General features: G+C 40.8%; 1 protein-coding gene across 2 annotated transcripts in view; it reads left to right on the forward strand.

Moving 5' to 3' along the window:
• Nucleotides 1–3,695: 3,695 nt before the first annotated feature.
• Nucleotides 3,696–24,604, forward strand: part of Spats2l (spermatogenesis associated serine rich 2 like) — a 61,552-nt gene continuing 40,643 nt past the window's right edge. The window contains exons 1-3 of one of the 2 annotated variants that reach the window (XM_035439228.1): nt 3,696–3,728; nt 6,827–7,073; nt 23,284–23,490. In XM_035439228.1, coding sequence (XP_035295119.1) covers nt 3,711–3,728; nt 6,827–7,073; nt 23,284–23,490 — 472 coding nt within the window. In that variant the 5' untranslated portion in view covers nt 3,696–3,710. The remainder of the gene's footprint in view (nt 3,729–6,826; nt 7,074–23,283; nt 23,491–24,604) is intronic. The other variant, XM_035439229.1, reaches the window with a different exon arrangement.

The raw sequence follows: 24,604 nt of genomic DNA on the forward strand, positions 1-24,604 counted from the left end.
CTTCTCTGAAAGGCCTGAAGTATGCTTGTTGGCAAGAAGATAGATGGTTAGCTTTCCAGGGCCTTTCTAAGTTATAATTCTGCTCTATCTAGCAGGAGATCTGTAGGTGAACAATACTTGGGTATTTACCTTTCTGCTTTTCTTTTCCTTTTCTTGTAGATCTATGCAGTTAGATCAGTTGTTCCGAACAAAAGCAATAATGAAATCGTCCTGGTGCTACAACAATTTGATTTTAATGTGGATAAAGCAGTGCAAGCCTTTGTGGATGGTACGTATACATGCCCGCCTGAAACTGAAAATGTTGCAGCTCATTAGGCCAGATACCCTGTGTTTTCCCTTAAATGGACTGAACATTACTTACTTTCCAATACTTCTCATAAAAAAATAATAAGAAGAATACAATACACAACATACCTTTAATCCCCACCCTCTGGAGGCAGAGGCAGACAGATCTCTATAAGTTCAAGGACATTCTGGTCTACATGGTGAGTTCCAGACCAGGCAGAGATGCGTAATGAGACCCGGAGTTGTAGGCCAGTTGGGACTTCATAATGAAACCTCATCTCGATAAGTAAAACAAATAAACTAAAAAGCACAATAGATTTCAAAAGAATGTAGACATTGTAAGAGCAGAATACAGAAAGGTCTTTTCCTTTCTGTTTAAAATAAGACTGTGAAGACCTAAAGGGTACTAATTATAAGCTACTGGTTTCTTTGCCATTATTTCAATTTGTTAAAAATGTCCTTTATGTGATGGTATCCTTGTGAGTAGACAACATTGCTGACCTGGAAGACATTATCTCTTCAACAACAGAGGTCTACTGAGTGTCATGGCTATGACTCTGAAGTCCCATGCTCAGGAAGTTTGAGTGGACTGAGTTCCTCATTGTAATGGTTTTTGATTGTGATAGTTACTTATATCACACAGTTAATCATACTATCAGTTCATCTATCTCTTAATTGATTTCTGGTTTCTTAGGGGAAAAACATCTGGTTTTTAGCAAGTGCCTTCCCATGGTACTGTAGAACCTCAATTCTGAAAAGTGTTTACTTTTCACATTTACAAGTCTGGATATCTTTTCTGTAAATTGTAGAGAAATTGTCTTTCTTAATGTTTTGTTTTGAATAAAGACCTCTGTCTTGTCATGGTTATTTTATGCCTTGTTTCCCGGCATGTTTTTCTGTTCTGTAAATAATGGACTAGCTGAACGCAACCTGACAAATCAGGTCGGAAAGACAAGCCAGCACATATCTCAGCAACACCTTCTTCACACGGTGTCAAGGACAGCATGATTTCCTTCATTTTCGAGGAGTGCAATAGCCCTCTTGAGTTTCTGCAAATATAATAGCATCTCAGGGCAAGATCCAGAAGCCAAGCCCTGTGCCCACATTCTGTGTCAGCACTTGAGGCTTTCGGGTCCTAATTAACTGATGATGATCCTTCTTACAAACCTGCAAGCAAATCTACTGTGTGAAACTTCTCACTGTTTGCCCTGCTTTGTTGACTGTGCATTCTATGAAGATTTCTATGTACAATCTGCAGTCATTAGGACCAAATGGTAGATGTGATACCCCCCCCCACACACACCCTATTTAAATTTTGTAAATATGCACATCTTAACGGAGAAATTCAAAATTCTCCTGTCAGGTTTTCCTTGCCGCATCACTTGAATGGGAAAAGATTCAGAAAAATGTTTGGGGCTGCTTGCCCATCCCTTTTCACCCCAGCTTGTGAAGGGTTTCTCTTACACAGTGACCTCAGAGGCCAGCAGCTAATGGGTTGTAGTCAAAGCTTCAGGAATCTCAATGCAGGGTCTTGCTGCTGGAGTTCTCAGTTTGTCCATGTCAAGACCTCACTAAAGTTCACTGATTGCTGAGGATCTTCATCTGTTTAGTTGTAAACCAATGGGAAGAGTTGCTTAAAACCCAGAAGAGTCAAAAAAATATTCATTGAGTGCCTTTTGTGGGGCACACTGAAATCACAAATCCAAACAGCTTACAGAAAACACCTACAAGCACCTTAGACACAGTTAAAATTTAATAACAATGCTTTCAAAATCCTTTGTAAGTAAGAGTATTTCTTGACAATTACTTTATGTAAGCTCATTGTCCAAATTACAAGTAAGATCGATGCCAAAATTCAAAACTGAGAGACAGGTGTCAAACTGCAAAGGCAGCAACCTTCCTTCCTATAAGAACAGCTTTGTAAAGTTTAATTTTATTTATAAAGTAGAAGCTTAGCTGTAAGAGCAACTGATAAGCAACCAACAGGTAATAAATGCCCCATTATTTGGAAATTATTGACAAATATTAACTCCTTTGGTAAATTAGAGAAACACCAACCCAGTTAATAAAAGTTATAAATTCATGGCTGGACATGGTGGTGCATGCCTTTAATGCCAGCACTCAGGAGGTAGAGGCAGGTGGATCTCTATGAGTTTGAGGCCAGCCTGCTCTACAGGGAGAGTTCCAGGACAGTCAAGGCTACACAGAGAAACCCTGCCTCAAAAAACCAAAAGAAGAAAAAAGGAAGGAAAGAAGGAAAGGAGGAAGGGAGAGAGGGAGGGAGGAAGGGGGGAGGGAGGGAGGAGGGGAGGGAGGGGGAAAGAGGGAGGGAAAGAAAGAAAGGAAGGAAGGAAGGAAGGAAGGAAGGAAGGAAGGAAGGAGTAAATTCTAGTTTACTTTTGGGTGCAACCTTGTTATTTCAAGTGCATGCAACTCAAAGAAGACAAGAAGGATGCTCAATTGGAAACTCTGGATAAAGAGGAGTGACAGTCTGTCTAAACACTGTGGCCTTCAGCTTCTGTTAGCGCCATCAATCACACAGGCCTACTAATTCTAAATTCATCATAGAGACCAGCTCAAAGTTAATCTCTGGTTATCCAATACCTTGTAGACAGCTGTCAGTGTAGTGTGATCTGAGAATGCATAAAATTGTTGGACTACTTGGGCCCCACCCTCTTGAAGAAGTACCTGCTTAGATGGAATCACCTGACTTGGTTAAAATGTGTGGAGACTGACTATAGTTGACAGTGATGACATGTTTCTTTAACTTCATCAGGTCAGGGTTATGTATGTGACTGGGCCAGGCAGAGCCTGGGATGCAATTAGTTGTTCAATGAACTTTGTTGGTTTTGAAATGGAAGCCTTGTAAAGAATACATTCTATCCTTTCATGGTGGATGGAGAGAAAGCTACAACAGGGTCTGTCGTCTTCAGCCCCCTGCAAATCTTGAACATAATGATTAAGAGTAAAAATGGAGAAAGGGTGGCCGCAGAGAAATGTCCAACTGTCATGGTTAATAACACGGGAAATCCCATGTTTGGTTCAAGAGATTATAGTACTTTATTCATGTATCAAACAGAACAATTTTAATTCTACCTGTGGCAATGAAGCTATCAGAAAATTCTCAAGATATATTTCATATTCCCTGAGACAATATCATGTTAAAAAAAAAGTAAGCTTCACGAAGTAGGGCTTAATATTTTTATAAAACCAAGATTCTGCAGTGAATTAAATGAAAATCTTGGAAATGAGAAATGAAACTGGCATTTTTATTAAGGTAGGCTGTATCAAAATAAATGAAGAAGCCCCCCCCCATTGCTACCACCGCACAGATGAATTTTCTGTCTCGTTTATTGTGGGGATATTTGTTGAACACTCTTTCTCTTTATCTAGGCAGTGCAATTCAAGTTCTTAAAGAATGGAACATGACAGGAAAAAAGAAGGTAAGATTAAGGGTGATCGTGAATTAGTAACATCTTCAATCAAACCTTCAGAGTTGTTATCATTTCAACAAAGCTGCCAATTTTATGCTTCATTCAGACTTGTTAATATGCACACTCAGAATGCTTCCGAATTTATGCCTTTCTTCAGTAACCAGCCACTTTCACTCCTAATGGCCTTATTTTCTTTTCAGTGTTTTTACTCTCCAGGTGTGCCTAAGGAACCCAACAGTTGTGCTTCTTTGTAAGAATTAAGGGGAACCCGGTGACAGAATTCAAAGCAATAAAGATGTTAACTTGCCTGAACGTATCCCATAGCACAAAGGGAAAAATTAAGGAGTCCTTTAAAGATACTTAAAAAGCTCTAAATGTATTTTCACATTTTTCCCCCTGAATAAATCTATTCAAAGCTGATTTAAGGTACACACACACACACACACACACACACACACACACACACACACACCCTGAAGTCAGTCTTTAATGAAACAAGTAAAAATGCCTTAAAGTCATAGAGAACAAGGGCCCTTCTGGACCACTCCTGGACTGCTCCTGGACAGCAGTGGGAAGGAGATTTTGCTCTGTCCCATTCAAATGACAATGCTGTAGTGTCTAGTGACAGGAGTTGTGGCTCTGGGGTACAGGCACAGTGTATTTGCACACACACACACACACACACACACACACACACACACACACACACACACACACACACCACGGTGTGTTTGTGCACACACCCACCAGGGAAAGTCTGCCGCTCTTCACAGCCACCAGCACTGTGTTTCCACATTGGCACCACACAGTCCTGTGTTTTGCTTATCATAGAAATAAGATGCCAACCCCCCCACCCCCAAAGGGAAGATCACAGGCCTGTAAAACAGGTTTTGAACAAATGAAAAAGCAGCGCTGCTTTCATGCAGTCCCAAGATCACAGAAAGTTCTGGACTCCTCCTGTCCTGCTTTTCTCCTTCGTGTTTCATGTAGAAGAGGAAGAATTAGGAGACATTCCCCTGCTTTGTTTGCCACTGTTTGTGACATTGTCTGCTTATCTTTAGCCATAGCTTCCCAGGCTCCCCTAAGAGATAGAGAAGATATGCAAGTGATTGAATGGCTGCATTTATCTTTACATAGAAGAATTTCAGATGTGTGGTTTGGCTTTGATTTGAGAGGCTGGTGCAAACAGCAGCTGCAGACCCAACTCCTCACTGAGTTCCTTCTTCAGGGTTCAGTGGGGAAATGGTCTCCAGACTCAACCTAGTGGACATTAGGCTTGAACTCCAGAAATCAGCATGGGGGGGGGTGTTGGTCTCCGATGTCCCCTTTTTGCCTGTGCTCAGCAATGCAAATCTCTCACTCAGAAGAACCAGGACATGATTGTGACTTCATAGGAAAAGAAAGGAAGTAGGGAGGCTAAGAGGGAGATGCAGGTTCTTCAGGTCTCCAAGTGCATTGGGGGAAAAGGCAGGCTAGTGTTCTGCAGTCATAACAAGATTCCACAGGTGGGACACGCTTTCTAATGGGTCAGGTGTCTGCAACACTGATTGTTAAGTACATTTAATACCAAATGAATAAAATACCAAAGTTGGGGGCTGCTGGGAGGGCTAAACAGGTAAAGGCACTTGCTGCCAATCCTGACAACCTCAGTTTGTTCCCTGGGATCCACATGTTAGAAGGAAAAAACCTACTCCTACAAGTTGTCCTCTAAGTCCACACATGCTTTGTAACATGGTAGAAACAGAGCAAGCATGCACAAATTAAAAAAAAAAATAGGTCTGTAATTAGGAATATGTTCTTCATCTTCTGGATGCTGTTATGTACTCAGTGACCAAGCAGATGAGAAATATGGTAAAACTCTGTGAGAGTCCAAAACACTTTGTATAAAATGTGGTGTGGAACTATTTCAAAGTCTATGTGATTAAGCTTGCTCTGTTCAACTAGCCGCTGAGAGGTCCTGGGTCCAGGTGGAGTGTACAAATCTGCAATTACCTTGTAGTAGTCCTGCCCCAGCTCTGGCTGCCTGGGATTTGCTGGAAGATGGCAGCAATCCCTGTATTTCCCTGATTGGTCAATGCCTTTGCAGACATCCAAGTTAGTCCTACTTGGTGTTTCCTCTTGTTGTGTGTTTCCTCTTGTTGTGTAACAGACTTCTCCTGAGGAGACAAATAAAAATGTCTGTTCAAAGCAGGCATAGCACCAAAGTCTAACTGGTGAACCAATAGGTTTTATTGGGGTTAATTACAGGAGTATGGGTGAGGGGCTACTTGCAGGAGAAGAAGTGACTCAAAGACAACTGCATCACCAAAGCCCGCCCCAGCATGGGTGACAGCTCCCAAAGCTGGGAAACTGGAGCACACTGCACAGTCTGCAGGTCACTCAACAGGTTGGACATTGTCCTTTCCAGGTGCCTCAGTTGGCCTGAGCCTCCTCCTGGCAGCTCAGCTGGTCTTTGCTTCTTCTAGCCAGCTTGGCTAGTCTCCAAGTCTTCTTTGCAGTTTACTTATTTGAGAGGAACTCCCTACAGTATATTGTTTTCTCTTAGGAGGGAGGGACCTAGTGAATCTAGTCCATTTCAGGGACTTCCAGAGCTACTTCAGGAGCTTCCTGCTGGGTGGAATGTTTCAGGAAACTACTACATAATACTCCTTTTGCTATGGGTAGCCAACCTTATACCTGTCACTCTGACTTCTTCCCCAGATAATGGAACCTGAGTGTTCAGGTGGCCACCTGGTCCTGAACTGCTTCAAGAAGCAAGAGCTATTTCTTAATATCACCAATTCCTCTAGAGCCATTAGTTTTCTATATTGTCATCCCTACCCGAAGAGTCTTTCTTAAGATGCTTAAATTACCTCCCTGCTATTTAATTATTGCTCCTGTATTTTTTTTCCTTTCAAATTAAGGGAACTTTTTGTTTACAACAATCTCAAGGTAAAATTTTAAACAACTTGCTTTAGAAGCACAATATTTAGATTAATCTGGGTATTTAATAAAAATGTGTTTTCACCCATTCTATTAAATGCCAGGTGTCAGAATGTCTTATTTTACTTTATGCTTAAGAGCCCCTGCTGAATACAGTACTGTTTTCCCATTTGTTCTCGCTATAGAATAATAAAAGGAAAAGAAGCAAGTCCAAGCAGCATCAAGGCAACAAAGATGCTAAGGACAAGGTGGAGAGGCCAGAGGTGGGGCCCTTGCAGCCACAGGTACCACTGATGCAAAATGGCCACGTGAATGGCTGTGAGAAGGACAGCTCATCCCCTGACTCTGTCAGAGAAAAACTGGCCCTCACACCCCGTGAGAAAAATCTCTCAATACTGGAGGAACCACCGAGGGCTCTTCGTGGGATTACAGGTCAGTTGTTCCTAAGTATATTTGCTTAGGATGATTCACACGCGTGCACACACACACACATACACACACACACACACACACACACACACACACACACACACACACACACACACACCCCACAAGCACACAGAGGTAACTCCTTGAGGCAGTAGCTGCTGCTGCTGCTGCTACACAGGATGAGAAAAATATGAGCTGCTAGTAAGTAGATACCATTGAGTCCTGAAGCCATGTAGAACAACAGGGCCACAAAGAGATGCTCAGTCTGTCCCTGCACTGACTCGGAGGATCTCAATCCCCACCCTACACCACTAAAAAGCCCCATAGTTCTGTTATGTCTAGGGTTCTGGATCGAGTCATTTTCGATGTCAGTTAAAGAATTTAAAGGCTGGAACTTCTTGAGCGTTAACAGGTAACAGCTGGGAAATTTTGAGACACAGCAGAGTGGATCAGCCAGAAGCAGCCAAGAAAGAAAGGTTTTTCTTAGGGGTGAGGAAACCCATAAGTGGGAAGCACGTGGAATGAAAGACCTTCCACAGAGCAGAGCGGGGCTTGGTCAGTTTGAAGAAGGCAGGATGGCTGATTGACCCACAACTATCGTGAACACATGTCCTGATCCAGCCTTGAACATGTTGAGCCAGTCCTTCAGCAGGGACCCTCCTGTCAGGAGGGCATGTTTTAAGCTGCCAGACTTTTCTCTGGTAAGGAGGATGAGGGAGGAGACACTCACCATCTTGTTTACCTAGCCATGCCCCCTCTCCCTGACTATCGGGGAATCTATCTGACTCCCAGTCGTTCAGATATAGTCTGTATAAGGATCTTGAGGGACTAGACAATGCTAGCTTGAAGAGATACTTCTCCCAGGTAAGGGAAAAGACAATTTATGACAAGAGAAAATGGTACTAAATGCTTTCCTTGGGCCAGCTTATTTTATCTCCTTTTATATATGGTGAACTGAAAAATTCAGGGTATTAGAATGTGAATTAACATGTATGCTGCAGCTGTAAATTAACCTCAGAAGTCTACTTGTGTGTGTATGATATGCACATGTGTTTATAGGTATGTATGCTAGTATGAAGGCCAGAGGAGGTCGTAAGGAGTCTCTTGCTTTATAACCCTCCACCTGTTCCTTAAAGAGAAAGCCTCTCACTGTACCTCAAGGTAGACAGCAACAAGCCCCAGAGACCCTCTGTTGGCTCACCATGCACAGGGATTATACATGCACACAGCAATGTTTAGCTGTTCCCTTAGAACCTGGGATTTTAAACTTGGGTCTTCATATTTGCATGGAAGTATTCCTACCTGCAGGGCTATCTCACCAGCCCCAGAAGGCTACTTCTTTTTTTAACTTTCCTTTTATTTATTCTTTGTGTCTATCCCATCATGCATCTGGATCCCGTTCATTTCCCATCCCTTTGTATCACCCTCTGCCTTGCAGTAACCCCCCCAATAAAATTTAAAAGAAAAAAAATATCATCATGGAAGCTGTAGTGTGACACAGTAAGAGTCATGCAGTAAACCCTTTTGTCCATATATCTCTACTTGGAAGTATTCATTTCCAAGAGTCATTGGTCTGGTTTGAGACCTCTGGTTTCTGTTACACTATTGTTGCTGGACCCTCACTGGAATTTTTCTTGGCCTGGGCCACACAATGGAGCCAATCCTGTTGGCCAAAGTGTGGTGAGCCAGCCCCAAAGTTGTGAGTATGGGAGAATTGTCCCCATTACTCATCCGTCATGTGGTGGTATGGGCAGGGGGAGAGATATCCCCTTATTGGCGGCACTCCCCCACCCGTGCCTATCAACGTCGCCCATCAATGTCTGAAGCAGGTGGGAGAACTGGACCTGAGGTCAGAAGGGCGGGAGAGCTGTGCCTTCCTACTGCAGCACTGAGGAGAAAAGGTCCTACATCTTCTGTGGACAGCACAATAGAGTCAACCCCATTAGCAGAGGTGTAGGTGAGCCAGTCCCGACATTGTGATCATGAAAGAAGGCTACTCAATACACTATCTATCTTTGGTACAACATTTCTTCTCTACTGCCCTGTTTCTTTTTTGTAATATAAGAAAACTGCTTTGGTTTGTTTCCTGCCACTGCAAAACAGAACGCCATAGACAGGAGATTACAAACAATAGGAGCTTATTTGGCTCAGGGTTCTAGAGGCTGGGAAATCAATTACTGGAAAAAAAGAGATGAGAGAGTTCAGGGGGCTAGACTACTAATCCACTGCTATAACAACCATAATATCGTCAGAAGCATGACATCCTCATGACCCAGTCACATCATAAAGGCCCACTTCTCAACATTCAATATTAGGAATTAACTTTCTAGCATTTTCAGGGACCCATTAAAACCATAGCTCACAATAATAAAATGGCCTGCTACCCCCATGGCTATAACAAATCCTAAAATAAAATGTATATGTGATGAAACCTGCCTACAAAAAAAATCTAATAAAGATCTCAGATCTTTTTGACTAGGTGAACTAGGAGGCCTTATGAAGTGGCCAGATGCTCACACTTACAATGAGTCACTTTGTGCTGAAGATGGAAAAGGTAATATCCAGCTGGATATTATGGACAGTGTCTCTTTATATTTACGATGTGAAGGAAATATCAATAAGTAAATAGCTGCCTGCAAAACAACTGAGAATGCAGATGCAGTCTGATTGGGTGCTGGGTGCCAAAGTCAACACCTAGAAGGTTGGGACGGGCCACTCACTCATGGGAGACTCTAAGTGGAGTACCAGATGCTTGGTAGATTCTGAGAAGGATACCTGTGAAGTAGGCTCTGTGGACTGTCTGAATTTCTTGTAGCAAAGGTTGTAGGCACGCAATGAACTTCAGATTTGGAGAGCAGAGATGCCACCTCCAGCTGAGCAATTGAGATGACATAGATGGGTGGGCATGGAGATAACTAGGGACAAGATGATGGGGAAGACTGGGAAGGTTGAGAAGTGGTGAGGAGAATTTTGATCAGCATCCATGTCCATTGTATCCCTCCTGATGGTATGACATTGCTGTCCTATGATAAGCCAAAGATGAGTAAGATATTATCTCTGTAAGGAGCCTTTCTCTGTCCCAAACTGCCAGCTCCCAAATAACCATATGGAGAGATTATTAATTATGAAAGCTTGGCCGATAGCTTAGGCTTGTTTCTAACTAGTTTTATAACTTAAATTAAGCCATACCTTTTAATCTATGTTCTTTAAAATGTCTCTGTTACCTTTACTCTGTAAAGCCCATGCTGCTTGCTCGGTGTGTTCTGATGTCTCCACCCTTCTTCTTCCCAGCCTCCCCTGTTCCACAAAATACTGCCTATCTACTGGCTGTTCATCTTTTTATTAAACCAATCAGAGTGATGCATATTCACAGTGTACAAAAAGACTATTCCACAACATATCCCTGCCAAGGGTTTCAGTCTAGTAGAAGAGGCCAAAATACAAACAAACCCAATGATGGTATGGACCAAATGAGGAATATGGTGAAAAGACACTAGGTCATGGCACTCTGTGTCACACTGGTATGTCTTTAAATTGATCATCCAGCCTTAATTTTCTTCCCATCTCCTACAAACACCATTCACAGAGCTGTGGTCAGTCATCCTTATCGACTACATGACACTTCCTTGAAACCTGTGACTGCAATGAACATAACCTAGTTCATTTGAATCCAAATTCTCTAGGAATTTGTAAATCAGTTTTTAAAATGTTTTTGATTTATAGTCAGGACAGGAGAAAGAAATTAAATAATCGAATGGCAGATTCCCAACTTTACTTGTTATTGCTTTCCTACGAATTACTTTCAAAATCTAATTACTCAAGTTGCTGTTTTGATATCAATCATAAACTAAAAGCCTAGCACATATATTTGCTCATTTATCCATAATTTATGCCTCTGTCCTAACACAGTTTCAGTAAGTCTGTCAAGTAATTGGAACAAATGCAAGGCAGAAGCCCTGCACCTCACCCTGGGTAGCCGCCTTGACAGTTAAGCTCCAACTGAGGCTGCTCTCTGTGCAAGGGGACTTGATAAGCACTAGTGTGAGGCTTTCTGTGAAGAATTTTTGAGCATACAAAATGCATCCCATATCCTTTCGGTTCTTTTGAGTTTTAACCTGAAGGTATTATTCACGTCATTGGTGCCTTACAAATCTTTGTGTTTTTTTTGTTTGTTTGGTTGGTTGGTTTTTTGAGACAGGGTTTCTTTGTAGGTTTGGAGACTGTCCTGGAACTCTCTCTCAGGATAGTCTCGATCTGCTTGCCTCTGCCTCCCAAGTGCTGGGAATATGGGCGAGATCTACCACCGCCTGGCACAAATCTTTATGTTGTATGTAAGTGTTCCTACTGAAGAATGAATGGTAGTAATGGAAGGTCATTGGATGTATTTTTAAAAGGAAGAGAGCCCCTCTGGATTGACTGTTAACTTCATTAGCATCTCACGTTTATGATCACAAATTTTAAAATAAGTTTGTAACTGCTTAGGCTTTACCTTCCAAAGATAATAAAGGCCCAACATAAAGTTGATGCCAAAACTGTTAAATGACTCTATAATGCTTGTTCATTCTCTCAGAAATCCTGAACCCACTAATAGACAAATCACAGGTAAATGTCAGATTTTTTATACTTTGCACCCCATTTTCAGTAGGAGAAGGAAGGATGTGTTGTAGCCTTAAACCCTGGGCTCCTTTGTATTTGGCAAACTTGACTCTGTTAGGTCCATCTAAATTGCAGTGAATAATTAATGCTAATACCATGAGCTCGCTAATTCCTCAAAATAAATTTTAAAAAAATGTATAATTGAAAAATTAGAAAAACTAATAGTAACAAAGCCTTATAATGATATTCTGTGCTTGAGTGGATTCACAGCATGAGCCTGAAAGAAATCTCCAGGCTACTAGTGCTGGCACATTTATCAGGCTCTCCAGTAATGAAACTGGCTCCACAAAGCCTGCCTTGACTGCCCCGCCGGGCAGCAGGCTATGGACCTGTGCAAGGCGTGTTTTATCTTTTTATAACACCTTGACATTCAGGATCTCTCTTTTTTAAAAGTCTTACACAGAATCATTATTCTGGTAGGGGAAAAGTTAGCTTTAAGATATATGCAGGTGGCTCAGGGGTGTTAGTGTGACTTCCTACATGAAAAATAGCCACCCAGAGCCCCATCATTCTAGGCCGTAAATACAGCGCTGTCAGCTGGGACAGTGTTGCGTGTCAGCGTGTATTGTGGAATTTGTAGAGTAGGCTTTAAGCCTGAGAGTGGCTCTTTCTGTATCTCAGAACTTTTAATAACAGCTCAAATTAGATCTTTTACATAATCCAATCAAAACCATCCTGTTTTCAAATCCTAAGACAAGCAAAGAGTAGACAGGGGTTTATTTTTATCAAAAGCAGTGCTAAAGATAGTAATTTTTACCCCCTAAGGCCTCGAATCGAAATGTCTAAAGCATCTTAGGGTCTGGTTTCCTCAAATCTTCCTCCTGCTCTGTTTTAGAATCCTCAGATTCTCAAGCCTTATCTGTGTTTGGGCCAAGAATGGAAATCACAGTCCTCTCTGTCTTTCTCCAGCTGGATACATGCCCAGGGAGGAGGGAAAGCAGGACTATGGCCACCAGCAGCTTCCCTTTAGAGTTTTCCATCCTTAAAGCATTTGGGGAAGCCACGTCATCTTTTCCTGCTTGTCACAAACAGAGGGCTCCCTGCTGTGTTTGCTGGCCTCCACAACCACACTGCAGACTGTCCCTGCCCCTATATCCACCACCCCTTTACTATACAAGCTCGGGGGCTCAGAAGCACGGAACTACCTCTACATTCTCAGTATGAAATCAACCCCAGGAGAAAGAAAGGGGTTGGTTGTGTTATAATGTGGTTGTTTGTCCCTTCTTTGTATTTGCTACAACAATAAACACCTCAGAACAGTTCTGTGTTTTGAGGTTCATACAGGGTTTCCAAGCATGTTTTTTTTGTCATGTTACTATTGGCGGGAGCTCCCATATGATCTCTCCTGCTCCTCTAAGCCCAGTGTTGGACCAGAGGATTAGAAAAGATCAACAGGAAAGCTGATAGCCTAGAACTTTCATAGTGATGCTAAATCTGTGTAGTCTAGGGTTTCAGTAATACCTGCTCTCCAGTGACACTATAGACCATGAGCAAGAACCAGGGTGCCTAGCAAGGGAAATGTCTGGGTTCAAACCTCAGCCTTGTTCAATTACTGGCTATGTGACCATGGAAGCGTTACCTGCTCTGTGTTTCATTTTACTCCCCTGCAAAACAAAAACATCTAACTGTCCAAGGTTTGGGTGAGCAGCGAATGCAATACACAGAGTGCTCTGTGCAACAACTGGCCGAGAGGAAACCATAGTGCCACCGGTTTACTCAGCAAATCTGTCTAAGGCATGCTGGGTGTTTTAGTACCAAAGATGAACCAGATGGCCATGCATTTGCTCCCATGGAGTTCATGTACTTTGTTGGGTAGGGAAAATAAACAGATGATTAGCCAACATAAAACTCAGCCACCAAGATGATTAGCGATTCTGAAAAGCATGAAGGCCACTTATCTGAAGGCATGGTGGATGTGCGGTGGCTTCACATGAGGTCATACTGTGACATAATCATCCGAAGAGGAGATGTTTGTATTGAGATTCAGGTACTCCAGTGTCTTTTGCCAGGCTGTGGTAGTCTCGACAGGCAGGGTTTTTTTGTTTGTTTGTTGTTTGTTAGTTTACACTTGGTAAGCGCCTCGGAGAATCCTTTGTAATTATTATCATAGGTTTTTGCTGTCTTTGAAAGATTAAAGATATAATCCTTTATATAGTACTGAGATTATATACTCTTATACAAACATACATTTTGTTGTTATTTTAAAGTGCATAATAATCTTTCATGTTCCTCTTTAATTATTATTTTAGGACCTGAGTTCTTGGCTCATTTTCATGTAGAGGTATGCATTGCTCAGCCTGAGCCTCTTTCAGCAGCACTGGGGCTGAATGTGCAGGGCATCTTAGGAGAGGCCTTTAGTTATACTCTCATTGACTCAGATCTTTGCCTTCTTTCCCAGGGTAGTCTAGAGCAGAAATGGACATAGACGGGCACTGGCTGTAGTGATTTGAGGCCACAGAACACCCAATGCCCTCAGCTACCTGTGTCCAGAGGCCTCTTTCCTCTTTTTCATTGACAAAACACATTGTATTTTGTCCAGCAAAAACACACTCCATTGCTACTCAGCACTAAACATGCTACATTCAGAACCTTGAAATGGTGACTTCAGTTACAGAAGCACTTGGGTGGAATGACCAAGGAGACAGGGAGGGGTTTCAAAAAAAAAAAAGTTTTATGATTTTTTTTTGAACAAAGCTTTAACTTGCTCTGTCAAATGCAAAAAGAGTTGAACTTGCCTAGCAAGGAACTAAGACAGTGGCGTGTGTTTGATTTAACATGTCTGTCTTCCACCTTTGACAGCTTGATCCATTGTTATTATCTATTATCTTTTAATACATGCCTCCAGTCAGAACATCCGCCCTTTTTAATGGCCTCCGAGCCACTCGGGTTTCATGGGATTTGGGTGGAATAATAATGCCTAGCCACATTTGCTAAGGAAATTTTGAAAGGGCAGAACTGACATTATGTCTGAATTAATCCCTGTCTTCTGAAGTCTACTGCAAAGTTGCTGTATCTGTTAGCCACCCTGTCCTGCAGAGATGGGAGAAAATATGATGCTTGCAAGTCACTGGCCAGTGGCTGAAACAGGAAGAATGTTCCTGAGGTTTCATCACTAGACTGTTATTCTGTCTTATCTTAAAGGAGTTCCTTTTACCTGCTGTCTCCATTTCCTCATCCCCACCCCACTCATCAGCCTGTTTGTGGTGGCTTACAGCCCATCTCTCAGATGACACTGTTCCCACTGTCTGCAGTAGCCTCCCAGCTACTGAAACTGGCCGACTTTTGATTTTTCTTTTATCTTCCTTTCAGCATATGTAGCATTGTTTGCTCCTCTGTCTTTACCCACCACGTCTTTTTCATCTTGGTTTCTATGACACGGCCCTCTTATTTTCCCTGTGTTTCTATTGGTTTTTGTCAGCTTCTTTGAGGGCCATTCTTTGCCTGGCTGTTGGATTGTTTAAACCCCATCAAGGCTTGGCTGGCCAAGTCATCCATCATATAAAGATAGTGTTCTCTGCTTAGGTCATTTGGAACATGCCCTGGCTTTAGCTATGCCACATGGCCCACACCAGTCTTCCTAGTCCATACTCTTCTCTGAGCTTTGAGGTATATTTGGTATTTTCACTTTGACATTTCAAAGCACTTCAATGACATGCTCCAAATCAGCTCTTAATCTCCATTTTAAGCGTGGCTCTCTCTTTTGAGTTCATAATCCATGCAAGCCAGAAGTCTAGGCTGCACTCAGGACAGCTACCTCTTACCTGCACCCCTCCTCCATTGTCAGTCTACCAGCAAGACCTGACATATGGGTTTGGGGTAGGTACTTATGTCCAGACTTCTTACTCCCAGGTGTTCACAGCATTAATCCATTTCTCACTGTCTCTACCTCTCCCTTCCCACCGAAACCACAATCCTGTCTCTTTCTTACTACTACAGAGTTCACTCAGGAAGCCCCAGTCTCCTCTCCCCCCACCCCAGATCCTTCTGCACATTGCACTCTTTTCAAAACCTAAGTTTCACTTCTTTGAATAAAGAGTAAGTTTTTCTTGTTCTCAGATCTGAGGTTCAGTGTATTCTGGACACTGCGTCCTGCTCTAGTCTTATTTGAAGTTGCTATCTTTTGCCTTTTAGAGATAATTATAATTACAGAGCTTTTGTTTCTGTATTTAAAATTACTTTGTCCTAATTGAGGAAATTTGGAAAATTCCATTAAATAAATCCTGTCTCCCCAAAACAACCATTGTTAAATTTCACTTCAAAATTACTTTAAAGCACAGATACACAGACTCTTCACAAAAATAATACCATAGCATGTGAATTTTAGTATTCTGCTTTACTTAGTGTGGACATATGAACATTACATCATATCATTAAGTATATGTTAAGGTTACTTCCCCAGGGTATCTCATCTTTTATTTTATGAATATAACAAACAGGTAACACAAACAGATAAGAGGTTCTGTTATAGTACAACCACATTCCAACATTCTGCTTCTCACTTATCTATTTTCATTTAATTTTTAATTGATTATTTGGTAATTCGATATGAGTACAATGTATTTAAACAAATAATTAGGTGGATGTATGTGTGTCTGTGTCTGGATTTATGTACATGAGTGCAGGTGTTGCCAGAGGCCAGCAGAGGGCGTTGGATCCCCCTGAAGCTGAAATTACAGGTAGTTGTGAGCCACCCAATGTGGGTGCTGGGAACTGAATTCTGGTCCTTTCTAGGAACCAGAAGTGCTATCAGAGCCTGAGCCATTTCTCCAGCTCCAAATACAATGTATTGAGAGAATGCTCACCTCATCTCCCTCCTAACTTTATGTCTTTTACCCAGCCAACTGATGCCCATATGTATGTATGTATGCATATATATATATATATATATATATATATGAATGTAAGGTGGGCACTGGATCATAGGCAACTGATTGTGGACCATAGCATTGCAGAACACTGACACTCCTTCCCCCAGGGATCATCAGTTGCCCATACTGCTTCATTTGGGGTGGGGTCCGAACCATAGGTGCTCTGAGGCCATGAGTGCAGTTCCTAAGCAATCTTCCCCAACCTTTGACTCTTGCAATCATCCTACCTCCTCTTCCACAGTGTTTCCTGAGCCTTGCTGGAAGTGTAATATCCAACTGTCCATTTAGGGATGAGCTCTCTCCATAGTCATTGACTCTCTTTCTTTGAGAAGTTGTGAGTTCCAGTATTAACAGCCATCCACTACAAAAGGAAGTTTCTCTGATGAGGAGAAAGACCATGTTTATTGGCATATATTAACTATATAAAATCATGTGTCTCATTGTCACATTTTAATGTCTGTATTACTTTTATGAATTTGCCACATCTTTTAACTGTTACTAAATTGTTTTCCATGTGGATTATTTCAGTTTGTCTCTGCTTTTAAAAACAACACTGTAGTGAACAACTTGTATGATTATCCCTGGGTCCTGTAATTATTGGGTTTAAAAAGTATGAGTGTGTGTGTGTGTGTGTGTGTGTGTGTGTGTACATGTGCACACAATGCATATGTGAGCTTAGGTTTTCAAAATGTTTCTGTTCAGAAAGGTTGCATTATTAATCTCATTGTTTTCTAAAAACAGATTATTTCTTAATATAACCTCCACTTGTATTTCTCTGATTATAAATATTAAGTAATAGTAAGACCAGGTGCCAAAGGACTATCGATTATATTACCAGTCATCATAAAATGCAATTATGTTTACTTAAGTACTTTTAAGAGAATGGTGACATGCTTTAAGTGACATAGACATTAGGAATTTTAAACTAATTTTATAACAACAAAGCTATGCTTTGTTGATCAATTTTTTTCAGATAAAACTACCTTACAGCCCTTAAGCATGATCAGATAATATGATTTATTGAAATACTGTCTTTGGGGTAGACTCTGAAACCATTTTAATGGGTTAAAATAATGACTTTAGGGCTGCTATATTTACTGTTTTCCTGGAGGTTAGGTTTAAATTGCCTGTCTACTTCTTCTTATGAGTGCATCAAATTTACACTCAGAAAGATGAAAACTAGAGAAAAGAGGATTTTAAAACTTAAAATTTGAATACATACACGGTTGTTCATACATGGTGAATCTTATAATGCAAGCCCATGTGTTCATATTGACAGAAGTGAATAAGTAAAATTATGCTCTTCTGTGGTTCTTTACCTTATTCATGAAGAAGCACATGTTTATTAGAAGGACATTGTGATAAACTAGTAATACAATTTTGCAATCCTTGCAACAATCTCTAGTTTGAAAAACATTTGAGACTAAGATAACCTCAAATTGGTAGATATAATCTACTAATACCAATAATTACATTTAATGTAAGTGGACTAAAAATTCAATTAAAAAGCAGAGTGACAGAATAGATGAGAAAATGCAGCTATCTGTGATTATTGTAAGGTAAAGTTAAAAATAGGGTATAGGAAAGCTATGCTGTGCAAACAACTAAGTACAGAAAATTGGTGTAACGGTGTTATCACTGGAGGAAGAAGATTCTAATACAAAAAATGCTGACAGACTCATTTCATAGTAACACCTAAGTCAGTATATCACCTAGAGTTCGCAATTCTGGACCTAAGTATAGAGCTTCAAAATCTCAGCAGTATTGATAGAGTTAAAGAAGGACAAATCCATAATAGTTGTAGATTTTAATACTATTTTCTTACTAATTGATGAGACAAGTACATTAAACTTCAGTAAGAATATAGACTTACTCAATACTACCAACTAACTTGATTGATAGGACCATATACCCAATATTTCAGGAACATCTGGCATTTTAATCAAAATAGGCCAATTAATAGGCCATAGAACAAGTCTCTAGATATAAGTTTAGTATTGTTGTAAGGTATCTGTTATTGAGGTATCCAAGACTACCCGGGCATGAGTTCAAACCAATAGAAAGTCTTTATTAGCCTTCCAGAGACTACACTAGGTGTTCAGGACCAGAGTGCAGTCCCAAACGTTTCACAGGATGGGCATTTTAGCACAAAAAACAAATCCTGGGTTGACACACCTCAGTTAGCAAGAACAGTTAGTCAGAAGGAGAACTACAGAAGTCAAAAGGCAAGGTTAGTACATTTAGGAACTTCCCCAGAACTATTGACTATGATGGATCAGGTCTTTGTTCTCATTTTGACTGGTGTTACTCCCTTTATACATCCTGGGTTCCAAGGCCCTGAATGGTACCTCCATCATCTAAGATCTTGGGGCCTCTCTCTCTCTCTCTCTCTCTCTCTCTCTCTCTCTCTCTCTCTCTCTCTCTCTCTCTCTCTGTGTGTGTGTGTGTGTGTGTGTGTGTGTGTGTGTGTGTGTGTTAGAGTTTTCATATTCTACTATAGTAACCAACATTTGGGAATTGAAAAAAATTTAAATTGTACATACCTAACCAAAAGAAGTCTAAAATACCTAGGAATAAATTTGACTATTGATATTTAAGCCTCAAAACTAAAACTATATAAAAAATAACTTTTAAAGGCTCAAATAAACAATGAGATATGTCATGTTTAAGAATCAAAGGATTCAATATTGATAACAGGCCAGCTTTTTCTCAATTTGGCTTATAGATTGAGCACAAATTCAACTAAAGTTCTGCCAGATTTTTAATTGAAATTCTTTATTGAGAAAGCTAATTCTTACATTTATATTGGAATGCAAAGGACTTATGATAGAGACAATAATCTTTAGAATGAAAAGAACAAATCTGGAGATCATATCTGAAGCTAGGACTTCATATATATATATATAATGAGTGAGGACAGATAACTACATCAGTGGATAAAATAGAGTTCAGAAACCAACCCATGCAAATAGTCAATAGATTTCCAACAGTGTTGCCAAGGCAATTTAGAGGAAGAAGGTCACCTCAGACTCACTAAGCTCTTCCATTCTTATATTAGCTTTACATATTAGTGTTAAGGGCAGAGAGATGTGACTTACTTGTGTTCTATATGAAAGCCAGAGCTAGCACATCAGGGACTCCATATGAAGTGTCCATTGAGTCTACTTGAATCAGAAAGTTAAATGATTCTCCTTAAGTCATGCTCTAGCTGTATTAAGATCTGCTAAGTATTTTCAGTTTTAAAGGGTTTCTGGTAATTGTGAAATTCAAAACCACAGAAGTTTCTGGGAGCCATTGTTAAGATAAATACCTGGAAAAGAATTAAGTAAAGATATGTACAATTTTTAACTGAATCTGAGCAAATAGGCTCTTTCCAGGGATAACATCTCTTTCTGAGATGTCACAAATTTTGCTCAAGTCCTTGATGAATATTAAAGCCACTCCTATTTGACTAGGTACCCTACCATTGGAATGGCCCTAGATATGCAAAGCACTGAAGTAATACTGGTTCACCGGTGCATATTTCTTATTCACTCATTCAGGGTTTACCATGTAGCAGTAGATATCAAGCATATGATGATAAGCAAGACATGCACCGCTCTGTCACCACTTTGACGTGTAGAAAGTGAAGACTAAAATAAATGCCCTTTCATAGTAGACTATATATTATTAGTGACTGAACACAGTCAACCATCCATCTAATGCTTCTTACGATTTACATTAGTGTTAGCCAGTAGAAATACAGTGCAAGCACATATGTAATTTTATATTTTCTAATAGCCACATTAAATGGTATAAGGTGGTTCAATTGGGTAATACATTTTCTAAATTAATATACCTAAAGTACGATCATCTCAACATATAACTAGTATTTATTTACTTTTTGCAATGCTAAAGATTCAACCTAGGGGGCAAGGCAGTGGTGTATGCCTTTAATCCCAGCACTCAAGAGGCAGAGGCAGGCGGATCTCAGTGAGTTCCAGGACAGCCAAAGCTAAACACCTGTCTCAAAAAAAAAAAAATCCAACCTAGGGTCTTACATATTCTGTGCAAGTACTACACTGAGCTATACCCTCCAGTCTCAATATTTTTTATATTTATTGAAGAATCTTTTTAAGATATTGTGCCAAGCTTTAAAAAAAATCGGTGTATCTTTCTTATAGGACTTCTCATCTCAATTTGGATCAGCCACTTGTGGGGGGATGGCTACCTTATTGACAGTGTAACTAACTGGAATTAATCAATCAGGCTGTTAAAATTTAAAGCTGGCTTCCCAAGGGGGACCTGATGGTGTTTCTGATACTAAAGGAAAATCACTGTGTCCAGGAAATAACTTCCATTACTGTATTACTAGAAGTCCAGGACTTGTGGTCAAAATGAACATCATTCTGTTGTGACTGTCTAACTCTCTGAGAGAATCCCAGAGTTTCGTCATATTTATAGACCAATCTATCTAGCCAGTGTTCAGACAGATCCAACTGGTCTTTAGGAATTATAAATATTCGCAGTGTTCAACGATTCCCCCCAATAATGATTTTTCAGAAAGCAAAAATATTGCTATTCAAATTTCTCAATAAATATTTGAAAGATGAGTGGTGAACTGAATCAAGAGCCCACATAGTACTCTCTGACGCACAAAAAAAAATATTTTTAGCTCCAGGTTAATGAGCTCATGTTTATTTACATGCCTGTCTCCTGTTTAAAATTCATTTGCATCTTAACAGAATATTTTTTTCCTCTAACTAAGGTCATTATTTCCACTAGGCTATCCATCCCCATATTTCCAAGACTGCAACTAATTTACTCTGCTATGCTGAATTTATAATTCTGAATTTATAATCACTCACCAAGACTGAATTTCAGCTGTGATTTAGGATGGGAACGAATTGGAACCAGTTTGGATTTAGTCATTGTTCCAACACAAATGTTTAGAAATTCATCATCAGGTGTGTCTACCCATCTCCACTCCTTCAGAACCACCTGGGATGCAGGACTCGACACCCATTGCTTACTCAGGATCTCTGGAGACCGTCCTTAGGAACTTGGTACTGTTTAGTACCAAGGGAGAGTCATTTCACACTGAAGTTTGACAGTGGCTGTCATTCATACAGTGAAGTTCCACATTAGCATAACTAAGGATTAAATTACACATTACTATTTCAATCAATTCCATTACTGCTAAAAATGCTATTTTCAGTGTTTACTAGTTGTTCATTACCTACTGTGGACATTTCAATGCATACTATAATTTCCCTTTCAGTAAAGTTTTCATTGTTCGGGAAAGCTCCTTGACATATAGGTTATGAATGATGGATTCTACTAGAGTCCAATTATATTTATCATAAATGAGCTAATGTCTAAAATCAAATTGTCTAGGACCCAGATTGCATTCTCTCACACTTTCCCCTAGTCTTTGTAATGCTTGTGACAGTGTCGGGAAAGGTGTCCCTTGTTTCTTTCTCTTTTTTCCCCCATGAAATCATTTTAAGTGTACTTTAACTCAATCACAGTCCTACAGAAAGCTATTGAACCAGACACAAGTCCTGGAGCTTAGAAAGTGGATCTGACTCAGTGTCTGCCCTCTAGGAGGTCATAGCCTCAGCAAGGCGGCAGTGAGAGACAGGCATAGGAGTCTAATGTTAAATGTAATATATGGAGGCAACAAGGAGCAGAGAGAAGCAGGGGTGGGCAAGTGCCTGAGAAAGAGAGGGTTGCACTCTGTATGCATATGAGCCACAGCCAGCTAGATAGGTGAAAACATTGCTACAAGGTTGTCCAGGATACAGGGGTGCTCAGCCTTGGAGTCATCTAAACCAAAATGCACCCCTTCCACAAAGCATAGCTTTCTCCATGAACCTGGCCTTTAGAAGCATACTGGCTGCCGTTTTTGTTATTGTTTTGTCTGTTTTTCCATAACAGAGATCCCTGTGATGAAATCTAAAGAGTAATAACATTTCCTTTTCAGGCCCTTAGTTGCCATTTAACTCACACCAGCAAAAACTACATAGGAACCTACCTTTAGAAGATGCCAAAAGCAATGGGCTGCTGATTTATTGCCACATCTATTAAAGCTCAAGAGAGAATCTAACTCTTGGATTTTAAAATATAGTTGAGATATTACCAAGATGTTTCCTGACTTAATCCCCCCATAAATTAGATGAAATGAAATCACTTCATTCTTGCCACATTGCCAATCACTCTGCTGCCTTCATTAATCCAGAATGAAATACCACAAAGCGTTAATGGAGATGGGGCGTTGCATTTTTATGGTTTCCATATGAACTCACACTGAAAGATGTCTAAGCTTTTACTTTTACTGGAATGGGGGGCGCAGGGGGAGATAGGGAATCATACTCTTCTCTTGCAAGCCTGTTAATGACCTTGCTTGATAGTTACAAGTGAAGAAAGTAGGGCTCAGACATGTTAAATACTTTGTCCACATTTCTCTGCAAGCAGTAACCAGAGCCCACACACAACCCCAAGTCTTCTGACTCTAAATACAAGGCCCTTTCTGGTGTAGCCTCAACTCTTCTGGGAATTCTATTAAAACAGTTCCTTGAGTGTTTTGCAGTGAAAGGCATTATTGCCAGCCTGTAAATAAAACCAGAAATCCTGCCATTCTCCCATCACTTTGCTGCCCGTGTTTTTACTTTATCCCTTCATGGTCATTATTTGGTGTTCTCTTACAGAAGGCAACAGACTACTGCAACAGAAAATGTCCTTAGATGGGAACCCCAAACCTATTCATGGACCATCAGAGAGGTCCGATGGTCTACAGTGGTCAGCTGGGCAGCCTTGTAACCCAAGCAAGCCTAAGGCAAAAACATCTCCTGTTAAGTCCAATGCCCCTGCAGCTCATCTTGAAATAAAGCCAGATGAGCTGGCAAAGAAACGAGGTAAAGTGATTTCTTTTGCACAAATGATTCAACATATTCTGCACACACATAAAAGTGCCAGGATGGCAGAACTTTCCAGAAAATACTGCTTAGCAAAGAGTGCCATGCATGCAATTGAATTTCTTCATTTTTTACCCCTATGAGCCGCTTGGATTGAAAATGGAAAGGCAGATGCTGTCCTTCCCATGTCTGTCAAAGGTCTAGGAGTACCAAAATAGAATTGCATCCCCTTCTGTGCCCCACTCTGGATGGATGAATGAATGTTCGTTTACCTTCGTCACTTAGGAAACAGTGTTAGCACGATGGATTAGCGCCTCCCAGGCATGTGAAGTCCAGACCTGTGTGGATGAAGATAAATCTAGAGCCTGATAGATCCTCCTTGAGAGATGGTCTTCACTGTGTGAGCTCAGTTCTGTACTAGAACTTTCAGACATCTACCACTGAGAGGCGTTTTTTTCTATTTGACATACTTGATTTTCGTTTTTCAAACCGTAGTGTCTTTGACTACTTACTAACTAGCCTTACAAATTGAACAGCTAAATCACTTCCTTTCTGATTCCAAGACTAATGTCCTTCCAATTCAGCCTCAGTTGTGTTTAATTTCCTTGGCTTTGGCTTGACACACTGGTTACAGTTTCTTGAGAGAGATTTCTTTCTTTGAAGAAACATACTCTTAATGAGATAAGCCCAGCCTGTTGGCCATGCACTCTCCACCCTGGTGCAAGTTACAGGAAACGCAGGAAGATGGGCACCCAAAGAGCTGCTTTAATGCTGTTGCTGTTATTCCAGGCCTGGCTCGGGACGTTGGTCAGGAGCCAGCATACCTGGCACTCATGCCCCATCCTCTTTAGCCCATTTGTACCTCTCCCCGCCTCTATGTCATTTTTCTGCTCCAAAATCTCTGTTGGCTTTGAACCACATGCAGTAGTGTTCACAGAGGGAGCCAGCCACACAAATGGCCTTTAGGTTGGAAGACACTGCAGTTTATAACACTTCCTGAAGAGCAAAATGACCAGTGTACCCCACATGGCACAGCCAGAGCCCCCCTGGGTGAAGACATTTTAGATGGCTGGACAAACCATTCCCTCTAAGCAGTGGTTTTTCCTCTAGACAA

This window comes from Cricetulus griseus, chromosome 2 (genome assembly GCF_003668045.3).
Source record: "Cricetulus griseus strain 17A/GY chromosome 2, alternate assembly CriGri-PICRH-1.0, whole genome shotgun sequence".
NCBI lineage: Eukaryota > Metazoa > Chordata > Mammalia > Rodentia > Cricetidae > Cricetulus > Cricetulus griseus.